Genomic DNA, 12,186 nt, shown 5'->3' on the forward strand with positions numbered 1-12,186 from the left:
AGGGATTGGCACACCACTAACCTCAGAGACAACTGGCTCCATGTGTAATGCTGCCTTGCGATTCTGATGTGAGATTTATAATGTTTATATTTTTATTTATGTATATCTCCCCATCGCTTGATTTTAATGTGACCTTCGCAAATCACCGATTTCCTCTTGATCTGAAATTAGTTCAGCTGTTCACCTAATACACGTTCTCTGAAAATGCACTGTAACAGAATGGACTTTACATCTCATGTTCCATTTAAAGAACAATTGTGGTACCTAATATCTAAGAGCTGGGTTCTGCCACCCTTACTACACAAGAAGTCTCACTGGTCTGGATTGTGACTTTGGTGATATCCCTGTGTAGCAGTATTGAGTGCTGTGCATCTACTACTCCCCAGTAGAGCATATAGATGGGGAGTGAGCAGAGCCTTAAATCTGTCCCCAACATATTAGCATAAACTAACAGCAAATTACTACACACACACACACACACACACTCTCTCTCTCTCTCTCTCTCTCTCCAGGAGCAAGGGAGAAGCAGAGAAGGGAATGTGAGACCTAAATTCCTAGGGGTTACTGTAATTTACAATATTATTTTTATGTGAGATTAGCGATGCCTGAAAAAAGGTTTAGGCCCTTGAATTCAGCTTCATAAACCTCAGCAAGTCAGAAGTTGATTGGAATTTTCCCAAACTTTAAGACCTGGCCCCACCAAACCCTGAAACCCTTACCCTAGAACCACTATCTCCCCACAGGCCCTCGCTCTACCTTACTTCTGATGCCGTCAGCCTGGCAATCTGCTAACCCTCCAGAAGTGGGATATCATCTCCAGAGAAACCTGGGAAGCTTCCTTTCCGCATCTGGTTCTTGATGTCTTCAGCCCATTCCAGGCATCATCTTCTGGGAATGTCCAGGCATCCTGCTCACTTGTTCTGGTAAGACCAAGTAACACCTTTGCTGGATGTTGCCTCTTTAGAATGTGTAAATCACTGTGAGCTTAACTCTATGGATTATGCTCCAGAGTGCACCATAAGATTGTAAAATGTTGGAATATGCACGGTTGCCCTTTCCTTCAGCTGAGATTAGTGGTTCTCCTGGGAATAAAGGAAGGGAAGGATCTTCCATACTCAGGGATTTCACAGTTCCTCAGTGCGTTCTAGCCAAGTGAGAAGAAAATTCTTATCACCGACGCATCCCCCAGTGGGGTGAATGTACAGACGCTCATCTCGAACAGCTGCAGTCCCTGGTAAGTAACCTTCATTTTTTCATTTTCATTAAGAAATGTGAAGCATGTAGCTCATTAACTTCAATATTAACTGTTTAAGGAGCAAGTTAATTTCACACTGATCAAAGCATCCCCGCTTCTTGTGCTCAGTCATTTAGAGATGAGTCAGTGTTTCCCCAATTTATGACTATTGTGTAGTTCGCATCCATTATAAAACGCGAGCAAAATTTAGCATAATGATTCATTATTAGGCTACTGGGATAGGAATGAATCCTGTACAAGGAAAGAATATTGCTACGTTGGTCTGTGACTGGATTGAGTGGAGCAAATTGAGAATCCAACTAAAAGGTTTTTTGCATAACATCTGTCACCAAGAAACTTTGCTGGGATTTTGTTTAGCTTTGGGCAGAGCTAGCGGTCAATAACATACACATTCCTTTCATGGGCTGCTCTCTTTTTGGTACAATGGGACGGTTTCTGGTTTCTTTCTGATTCTCATCACAGAGGTCAGAATCGGTCCTCCTGCTCTGCCATCTCTCAGGACTCAGTTATACACTTCTGACATAAAGATGATTGTTGTTCCATGCACTGGTTTTTATAAGAGTTCCACAGGGAAAGAGCTTGCTTCAGTTGAGCGGTGTTGGCCAGGGGCTAGATAGCCTCTTGCATCTCAGCATTAGTTATTTCAGTTTTGAGGGCCTGAATGTGTTTTTAAATTAAAGTCGGAAAATGTTTGTTTTGGAGATGCACTTTGATGGCTTCTTCCTCTGAGCAATACAATTGCACATAAATGAGGAAATTCAGTGTGCTTTTGCTCGAGGGAGCTGGCTTTTCCCCATTTAGAGCCCTAATTAGAGTAATTAATCATTTCTGTTTTTGCTTTCTAAGCTTGCAGGCTAGAATATGGTCCACACTTGTTCAGAGCAGAAATGTAAAAACGGTTCTCCTTTACCGGATGCTTTGCTGGTGTTACTTCTACCCGCTTTTATACTCTTTGAGAGCTAGCACTGAAAACATGAACAAGTTGAAATGACTGTCAAGGATGAAAAAAGAGGAAATGGTCAAAGATCTCTGTTTTGTGGCTCTCGGTTGGATTTACTTCCCTTCTGATTTAACTATCTCCGCTAGTTGGCTTGGGTATCCCGATTTTTCTTTTATGATGAGCTTCTTTGGAAGTGGCACACCATTCATTGTGGTGTCAGAGGCTTTCTTTTATCTACCAAGAGTCAACTGAGACATTTCCACCAGAGAAGCATCATTTACCCAGGCCTTATCTGCGAAGTGTCATTTTGAAGACTGCAGTTAATTCTGGCCTCGTACTTTATGACATTATCAAGGGCTACATAGGCACCTTGCAATCCAGGCCATGTTAGGGATGGCACAGAGCTGTGCTGCCCCCAGAGGAGGATAGGGACTGAGTTGTGACTCACTCATGAATCAGTCCCTGATACCCTGGCGAGAAGTAAGCTGCACAAGCTCTTTGTCTTGTATAATTTATTCCCGCTTTCCCACACTGATACAACTGCATTGCGGTGAGTGGAGCCAAACCTCTGCCCAGTCCTTGCTCCAGATTGCACAGGTGGTGACAATGTGGGGAGCCCATTCATTGAAGAGGATTCCTTGTACCCCCTTGTTCCCCTGCACTGGCCGCACAGTTACACCCTCCATAGAGCCTAAAGGGATCCCGAGGCAACATTCCACTGACCCGTCTAACAAATAGCCTGGCTTACCTTTAGGGAACAAGAGTCTGGTCAGAGATGACAATAGAGCTTACGACCCTTCTTTTACCATGGGCTAGATTGGGATACGCTTGCTCATGTTTGGTAAGCCCTTACTCCGTGAACAGCTGGGTTGAGTTCATAGGGACATCACTTGGAACAACGTACTACACCATATGAGTGAGAGTACTGTAGGTTAGCCCTGAATATGTTTTAAAAAAATGTGTGTGCATGACTATGATATCTGCCAGGAAAAAATGGCAAGTTTAGAGTCAATCAGACATCAGGTGAAGTCCTGAAAACATTGTACAACAGAAAACCAGTTCTGGTAGTACATGTGACAGTGAGTTGAAATCCCCTGCTGCTGTTAGCTTTCCGCATATGTTCCCAATAGTTGTCAGGAAAATATTGTGGAAGAAAAGATCCATTTTCCTGTGGTGTGTAGATGCCTTGCCAAAGCCATTCTCACTCTGGCCAGGTCCATGTTCCCTGTAATGAAGCATTTTTGAATCTGAGATGTTGCTACTTTAAATAGTGTTTTTATCTATTTTACTGCTGTTGTCAAAAGAGTAATGGACTCCCGTAGTCTCAGCCCTGTTTGTGCTTTTCATGCATGGATGCATTTGTTGGAACAAGGCCAGCACTGCTTTTGAGGTAAACCAGCATGTGGGACTTTTCAACAGCATTATTCAGACTGAGAACGTCTGATCTTGCAGACCTGATGCAGGTAAACCTCCTACTGACTTCAGGGGGATACATGAGACAATGGATGTTTGTAGATAGGTTTTTTGTTTAAAAAACAAAACAAAAAACCCCTGTATAACTGCAGGATACTAGCAATGCTTTCTCATGTCTCCTTCCTCTTTTCTATTTATTGTACCCCCGACTGATCTAATAATTTAATATACCATATCATTCTCCCCCCTGAGCACAGGAGAGGCAATGCACAAGCACCGTGTCGTCTTGACTCCATATGTGTAGGGAATTCCGCTCTGGCAGTCATTTGGCTGGGGGAGATTGAATAGACATTGTGGATCAAGACAGGTCTCCTGACTAATAACTCTCAAAGAGAGCAGTCCGTTTGGAAGGAACACAGGGGTTAGAATACCTAGCTCCCATCGAGAGGTGATGAAATCACTTCCGTAGTGTTCACAGGGAGATGAGGACAGTATCCTACCCCCTCATCCTATCCACCGTTCATTGGGCTTGGGGTGGGCCTTTCCTCACTCCCACATGGTAGTTTTTGTAGAAATCTCGATGGCCCCAGTACAAGGAATAAGGACCAGTTTCCCTTCTTTACCAGGTCTACCTGTCCTCAAGATTGATGAGTCAAGTGTAGAACCTTGGCAGTAAGGGGATAACACTCTTCTTACTGTTACATAAAGCAGGGCCAGGTTCTGATCCAAATTGCAGTGCTATTTCCTGCCCCACCACCACTTACTAGATACGCAAAACCAAACCATCATGGGCATAGCAGCAGGCAGTCCCTACGCTTGGCCTGCTCAATGTACTTACATACCAGATGCGAGCATATAAATGTCATGAGTATGTAGCCACAGCAGTATGTTATACAGTATGTATAGGAACATGAAATCATTGTACATTAAAGCAATGTTCAGGATAAAACTTAGTGCAAACTATCTCTAGACTGCTCAGGGTAATGATTTCTTGGTGATGTAGAAGGGTATGATGCCATTCCAGTCAAACTCTTTTAAATGAAATAATCCAGTTTCACAGTGTTAGCAGAAACCCCTTTCTGTTCCCTTCAGATGGCAACATACCATGTCAGAGGCAGAATGTGATTTCTCAGCAACAATCAGAAGTCATGTCTCAGAGTTAGTTTCAATGTTAGTATCAGGCTTGGTGCAAATCTGTTGATCAATGTCCACCAAAGTTGCAGTTCTGGGATTTCTTGCAAAATCACTTCTGCTGGTGAAGTGCAAGAACTTTTAGCTGGTCTTCGGCCTGGGCCTAAGAACAACAAGTGTGCTTTCTATTTCTGGGCCCGGATCCTTTCTACTGTCAGTTGCAAGAGCTATCATAGAAAAACCATCATCTCAACAGCCTTCTCTTCGTTTCGAATGCCCACGAAACACAGATTGGAAAATCACCTCTGGTTCTCTAAATCTTCTGGTTTTGTCTTTTAGAAAAGTTGTCCCATTTAGCACCTGTATATCTTCATTTGCAAATATTTCCCCTCCTCATCATAAAAGCATCATAAAAGTAGATCATCCAACCGCTTGATCTGTTTCTGAAAATTACGGAATTTGCTGTTCCTAGCACCTATGCAGCTCGTGAGAGCACTCAGGGATAATCAAAACATCCTGGAAATATTTAACAGCTTTCAACATATTTGCACTTCAGTTTCATCCCTTCTGCAGGACTTTAGCTAAAGCATCCTTGGTCTGTTCCAGCAACTTCATGGTAATCCAGGAACTGTCAGATATTTGGAGCGGCAGCAGCATGGCAGAAATTCCATATGGATTTTTTTTTTTGTGGGAGCACAATCCGCTTTTTGCAGTATTTTCTCTCTCTCTCTCTTTTTTTTTTTAGTAGTAGTTTGGTTCAAAATATATGTATAAATGAGCTGAAAATACATGCATCTACTCAAATCTTACGTTCCCCTATGGACATCTTTGTAAGGTTATAAATTTTAATCATGAATATATGATTAAATGCACCTCAGACATGCCTGCAGGGAGTCCGTGCTGCTTTGGAAAGAACTGTCTCTTGCACCACGTGGTGCAGCTTGGCACTACTCCCTTCCCAGGGAGTGACTGACTGCCACAATTTGGGCCACATCAGGCCTGATCCTGCAAGGTGCTGAGTTCCTCCTATGACCTCCGTAGGAATTAAGTGCACTCAGTATCTGGCAGGATTACGCTAATATTTTCCCTAAATTTAAATACTTTCCCCTAAGTTTAATAATTTAAACTCCTGAGGATTTAATTAGGCTTTAGTGAACTGAACTAGGATTTAAAGGTGGCTAAGGGGAAAATGCAAAGACTTCTAGCACCTTCTCTAAAATAAAGTATTGTGGTTTTTGAAAAGATTTCGAAAGTGTGTGCTGAAAATCTCTCTCTTGGATATATTTCCCTATATCTAATGCAGATTCTCACTTAAACACCATGATGGATCTAGGGCATGAAGTCCTCTTTATCCAGAAATATCAGTACAAGTTCCCCTCTTCACCGCACCCTTATGCCTTAACTGTGTTCTAGAGGGACCACATATAAGACTATTTCAGCCTTCATGCCTTTCAAACCTTGACCTCCGATAAGAATAGCAACAAGATTGACAACGGTGGTGACTTTTATGGTGTTCAGTAGACATCTGTCCCCTAGGAACAGGACTGAGACCACTGACTTATTCACAAAGACCATCAGACATAAAAAAACCAGCTACTAGACATTACCAGATTGGATCACCATAGAATCAAATCTGGAAGTGAAACACCAGCTATTTCTATGATCAATCCCTTAAGGCAATCCGGTCTTTTGGGCCATCGACACCATCATACATATAAGCTTACAAATAGGCAGCATGATATGATATTTTAATAGAAACATTTTTCTTCTATAAATCTGGTGAGATCTTTCAAATATCTGAAACTCAGCATAGGACTGTTGGGCCAAATCTTTAATCATTATTCCAGGATAAACCCATTGAAGTCAATGGGGATTTGGCCTGAAGAAGGGAATGAAAAGGGGACTTCAGGATTTGGTCTGTTGTAAATGAGAGATGCACCCATTACAGGGCACTTACAGCATCCAAAACCCTCATGCTTCAGTCTCAGGGTTATCACATCATTAGAACTCTGTATATAGCCTCTTAGTTCACCATTACATGATTTGCTCTGTCTGAACACAGAGTGAAATGTATCCCTGCGCAGAGGACCACAGGCACTACTTAAACCCTATTTTGAGAGCATAAGTTGTGCATAGGTTCTTGCGTTTGTCCCTCTGCACTTTGGTCAATTTCATCCGTAGATGGTTAGGCAGCACAACAGTTTACACCTTGATACCAAAGCAATGCAAGCGAATGAAGTGCTCTTATTCCTCTCGGTGACAGTGTGTTGGTTCGGGGGCTCTTTCTGAACTCAGTGCAATTTAAACTGAATTGTTGCAACATATTCATTAGATGGGGAATTTTACTGGTCTTTCTGTACCCCATTTTATAGCTGCTAAACTATGAGTTTCAGTACCACAGTGATTCTATAGATTGTGTTTAGTCAGGTACAATAGCAGCTTTTTGAGGTTAAATGGCCATTTAGAAAAACAAAGTTTTAAAATGGCGAGTCTACAGTAAGGATTCAATCTTATTCTCCCATACTAAATTTAAAAGGAGTTAATAGCCTGAATTAAGGAGAGAGACCTCAATTGTGCTTGAAGAATTTCATTAGATAAAATTAAAACAAAACAAAACTCGATTGGGTATTTAAATAACTAAAAAGGCATCCAAAAACCTCTGAATGCTCTATAACTAAAAATATTGCTTAACTTACTTAAGTAGATTTTAATTCACAGCTGGGCTAATAAATTTAATGCCAATTTTCCATCTCATGCTTAGTATAAATCCCTGAAAACATATTTTTGTCCTGGAAATTTCAACTAAATCTTATTTTGAGTAGCACTGTTAGGTATAACTATAAGACAAGAAGGAAAGATGAAATGAAGAGCATTAGGCTTTTCTCATAGGATATGCTGTGCTTTGAAACATATTTTATTGATCCTAAAATTACAATATCAATTATTGACATTTTTGTTGAGGATCAATCTCAGATTAAATGGCAAAATGGAGAAAAGGTTTTCATATGTACTAAGTCCAAACGCAGAAACAGACTGCCCTCATCACATTAACTTTTTTTTTTTTTTTTTAGAAACCTTTTCTGATGATTAAACATGACATTTGAAATATATCTAAGTTATACCAGTCACCACAGTGCTTTTTGGTGAACCAAAGAAGTCCTATAGTGAAATCAAACTTAGAGTATGAACTGTACTAGTTTAATACAATTTTCTTTTAGCATCAAATGCTCTTTTTTAATTTACATTTATCCTGTCTGTCAATTACAATGCAAAATATAGTAACTTAATTAAGCAAGATGTTGGAGTGTGTGAAAATCACTCATCTGAATTGCTAATAGGCTGGTGGCATTTTTTCCCCCCACATAGAGGTCCAATTCTGCTCTGGCCGAAGACAATGGGCCTGATTCTCCACTGTCTTATCACTTACAGCTGTGAAAAGGCATTGGAAAATGGAGATGAAATGCTGCAAGGTCGGTAACCCACTTTATAGTACCTTTGCACAGATGTGACTAAACAAAGTGCAAAGCGGTGGCTGATCAGACCCAATGGGAGTGGTGCCATGGTCTTCAATTAAAGCAAGACAGAGACCTAAATGAGTGTGTATGTAGGGATACACATCTTAACAATATTTTTGTTGTTTTCCCCCCTTGTTTTATTATGTTTATGGAATAAAATCCTGTAAAGTAGTTTAGGCCCCCCCGTGACCTATATCAAATTTGCTTTTGCATTTACTCACATGACATATAATTTAAAAAAGATTAGAGGGCTCATGCCATCCAATGTAATTAACCTAAAATTCTAATACTACACCAGCCTATTTTCAATTTGGACATAGTACCATATATACACTCTAACATTATTGCTCAATCTATGTAGTAACGATTTTCAAAATGACTAAAAATGGCTCCATGACACTTGGATCACGCTTGTGAAGCTTCTTCTTGTACTTTGTATTTGTAAGTTTCTTCTCACTGAGAAATAAATACACTTGCGTTTTACCGTAAAAGTTAGTCACCTGATACCTGAAACATTTGTATACCATCTTTAAGAAAACATGGCTTGTTTGGTCAATTTGCCTGCCTAATGTTATATCAATTAAAAAGTGTGTGACACCATGTTACCTTCTTCACACTTCTGGTGATACAAATAATACATATCTGAGCGCTAATATTTCATGCTGCATCTTATCTGTTGTGCCAGAAGACTAATATATTGTTTTACACATGTATTATGTATAGTAGCTAGAATCATTTGTGCTGACTCCTACTCCCACTGAGGTCAATGACAAAACGCCCATTAACTTCAGTAGTAGTTGGATTTAGATTGTTTTTCCGGCATGTTTTCCATCACTAAATTAAACTATTAGTAGGGAAAAAAAGCCAAAGTGAAGATATGAATTTAGGAATTAGCTGATCCACAAACAATGTTTAAACATAATGGCATTCTGAAAAGATATTTAAATAACACAACAAAAAAGTGCTATGAATTTAACAATCTTTTAAAATTTTGACTTTAAAGTTATTTTATATTTAAACTTGAGTGTAATAGGTAGCGTTCTTGACTTTCCATTTATTTCCCTGAGCACTGGTCTTTGGAACAACTGGAGTTTCAGACTTATCTAATTTTATGAACCCTAAAATATTGGTATTTCCTGTTAAAAATCAATTTCTTTATTAAAGTTTTTAAAAAATTCCATTGTATAGCCAAGATTTTAAAAATAGACACCTGTCGTTAGCCTTCTAAATCTCTATTTAGCCATTTCAAGTAATGGTCTGACTTTTAAAAGTACTCAGCACCCAACAATTCCCCTTTAAATTCAGTGAGTGGCTGGGGGCTCAGCATTTTTGCTAATCAAGCCACTTATTCAGGAGCCTAAATAAGGATTTAGCATCCTTCCTTCAGTTACCCATTTTGAGAAAAAAATAAAAATAAAATAAACCACCACCAAAAGCAAAAAACCAAATCCCACAACCTTGGCTCTCTCTATTATATAAAATATGATTTTTTTGCCTAAATCAGCACTGTATGTAAAGACTACAGGATTGGGTTTAAAGAGGGTGAAATTTCCCCCTTGTGCAGTGGGCCAGCATAAAGCCTATTTTGAAGACTTAAGTAGGACTTAAACAGGGCTTTCTGCTGGCCTTCTCCACAGGATAAAATCTCAGCCAAATAAACAGCACTGTATCTCTAGACTTCCACAATTTGGAACTACTTGGCAAACTTGGAATAACTGCATTTGATCCCATATCTAGATTAAAGATTTGTTATGTGTTTCATAGATAAAGTTTATTTTAAAAAGACTTCTAAGGCATTCTGCATTTTAGGCTATACAAAGTGTGCAAATCAAAACACTTTAGAAAACAAAATAGTGCAGAGAGGCAGCAACGTTTTTAGGCTAAAATGTTCTTTTACTGATTCTAAGGCTGTAAATTACTTTTCTCCTGGCGCCTTAAAATTTAAAAATAATTTTCTGTCCCCCACAAAAATATGCCATAATTCTGATTTCCCATAACTACCTCTTCCTCCTCCTATCTAATACACTGACATTACACAGTAGGTTCCAAAATGAGGATTAACAGAAGGGTTCCTATTTGTATAGGATTCCATTTTAATACATGCTAATTGAAGAAAGAGGTGGACCACCACCCTCTGAAGTGTGGCTTTTTTGCTCTTTGGGCAACATTACTTAAACCTTCACCTTTTCTGTGCAGCATAAAAATACACTGTAGTTGTTTCCCTTAATTATTACTTTCTCACGCTATCTGATAAACTGACATCCCACAGCAGGCTGCTAAATGAAGATTAATAGTTTCTTACTTTGGGCTGGAATCCTTTTTAATGTCTAATTTACAAAAGTTAGCAAATACAATCTGATTTTTTTGTTTTCTGTGCATTAAATTACGCTTTCAACTGTTTTATTCTCCTGGTTTAGTGGGAATTTTAAGTATGGTTCTGAAAACATGTTTGGAAGGTGTGTTTGTACAATTTCTCCTTTAGAACTGTGACAATTACATCAATTAAGGCTGTTTAAAGTATATATTTTAAAATAAACTTTAATATTCAAGCTTACCAGATTGATGAATTGATAACAATAAGATGAGATTCTTTACAAGAGAAACTATATAGTTGTACAAAATTAAACTTGTGTAAAACAAAAATGAGCCCTGCCTTGCATTAAAAACACAGAACCTGTTTACAAAAAGGAATGTAGGTGACATTTGGACTGCCTTTTCATTGCTATATCCCAATAACAACTCAGTTATTTTAGTAAAGGAACTGGTGATCAATTTTAGATTGCAATGAATCTACCAAACCTTTTCATTATAGACGTTCCAAAGCTTTTACAGTAAGAAGTTAACAAAAGCAGGCACATTAGTGTACAAAAATGTTGCTGTTTCCTTTTCCTTTTTTCTCTGAAAGTGCAGGGGCGTTTAATGTGCATCCTACCAGACCCAACACAGGTTTTAACTCTCACTAAATTTTAAATAGAAATTAAATCTTCAAGAAAGTGTAAACATAAGAATTTCCCCAAACAGCTGTGGTAAACACTATAGGAACGTCTTTTCGTTGTTAAAAATTTCTCTGCTTGAGAGGTAAAGAAGCTTTATTACACTTTTCCCCTTACCCGGGCTGGTTATCATAAATGGTATACTTTTGTACCGTTAAAGCTGAAGAAAAGACTATGATGATGATTCACTTAAAAAAAAAATTGGCCAAAGAGACATCAGGGCGGAAAGAACCAACTCCTAAACGGTTCTGGTCCAGCCTTTTAAAACTCAATCTCGATATTTAACAGACACGACAGATGAAAAACTCCATCAGACAGAACCATGATCGTGAAAAATGTCCTAGTGGGCTCACTCAGTCACCCCCCGTGGGGCTGTGGCGGGGGTCTCACCACGTGCGGTGATGGAGCCAGAGGTTGATCTTTTGCAAGCGTTTTGCCTCGGCCTCGCCCCAGCGGGCGCTAGCGCGGCGAGACGAGGGCTGCGCGCTTTTTGCGCGGGCCGGTGCGGTGAGCCGAAGGGATGCTGCTGCCGGCGGGTATGTCCCCCCAGCTAGGGCAGGGGCCGCCTGGTGCTAGCGGCTGATTGTCAGCGCAGGTGCGGGTCCCCGGGGCCGGCCCCTCGCTAGCTGCTGTTGGCGCTGGGCTCCCCGGGGTAGATCTCCTCGTAGGCCGGGGGCTGCTCGTGGGGCAGCGGGTAGCAGTAGGGGTAGGACGGGTTGAGCTCGGGGTCCATGGGCGAGTAGCCGGGCAGCTCCAGCGAGGGGTGCCCGCCGCAGTGCACCTCCACGCCGGCCTCGTCGAACACGTGGAAGACGCCCACGTTGATGTAGGAGACGGCCTGGAAGGGGCAGTCGGCGGGGGACAGCTCGGGCTCCTCGCTGGAGAAGATGGAGCCCTGGCTCGGCCGCGGCGCCCGCCGCCCGCCCGCTCCTCCGCAGC

The 12,186-nt window shown here is 40.7% G+C and overlaps 1 protein-coding gene across 1 annotated transcript in view; it reads right to left on the reverse strand.

The window, feature by feature from the left end:
• Positions 1-7,562: 7,562 nt before the first annotated feature.
• TMEM271 (transmembrane protein 271) overlaps positions 7,563-12,186 on the reverse strand; it is a 5,379-nt gene continuing 755 nt past the window's right edge. Inside the window, exon 2 of the mRNA XM_034774924.1 lies at positions 7,563-12,177. Coding sequence (XP_034630815.1) covers positions 11,870-12,177 — 308 coding nt within the window. The 3' untranslated portion in view covers positions 7,563-11,869. The remainder of the gene's footprint in view (positions 12,178-12,186) is intronic.

This window comes from Trachemys scripta, chromosome 6, assembly GCF_013100865.1.
Source record: "Trachemys scripta elegans isolate TJP31775 chromosome 6, CAS_Tse_1.0, whole genome shotgun sequence".
NCBI classification, from domain to species: domain Eukaryota; kingdom Metazoa; phylum Chordata; order Testudines; family Emydidae; genus Trachemys; species Trachemys scripta.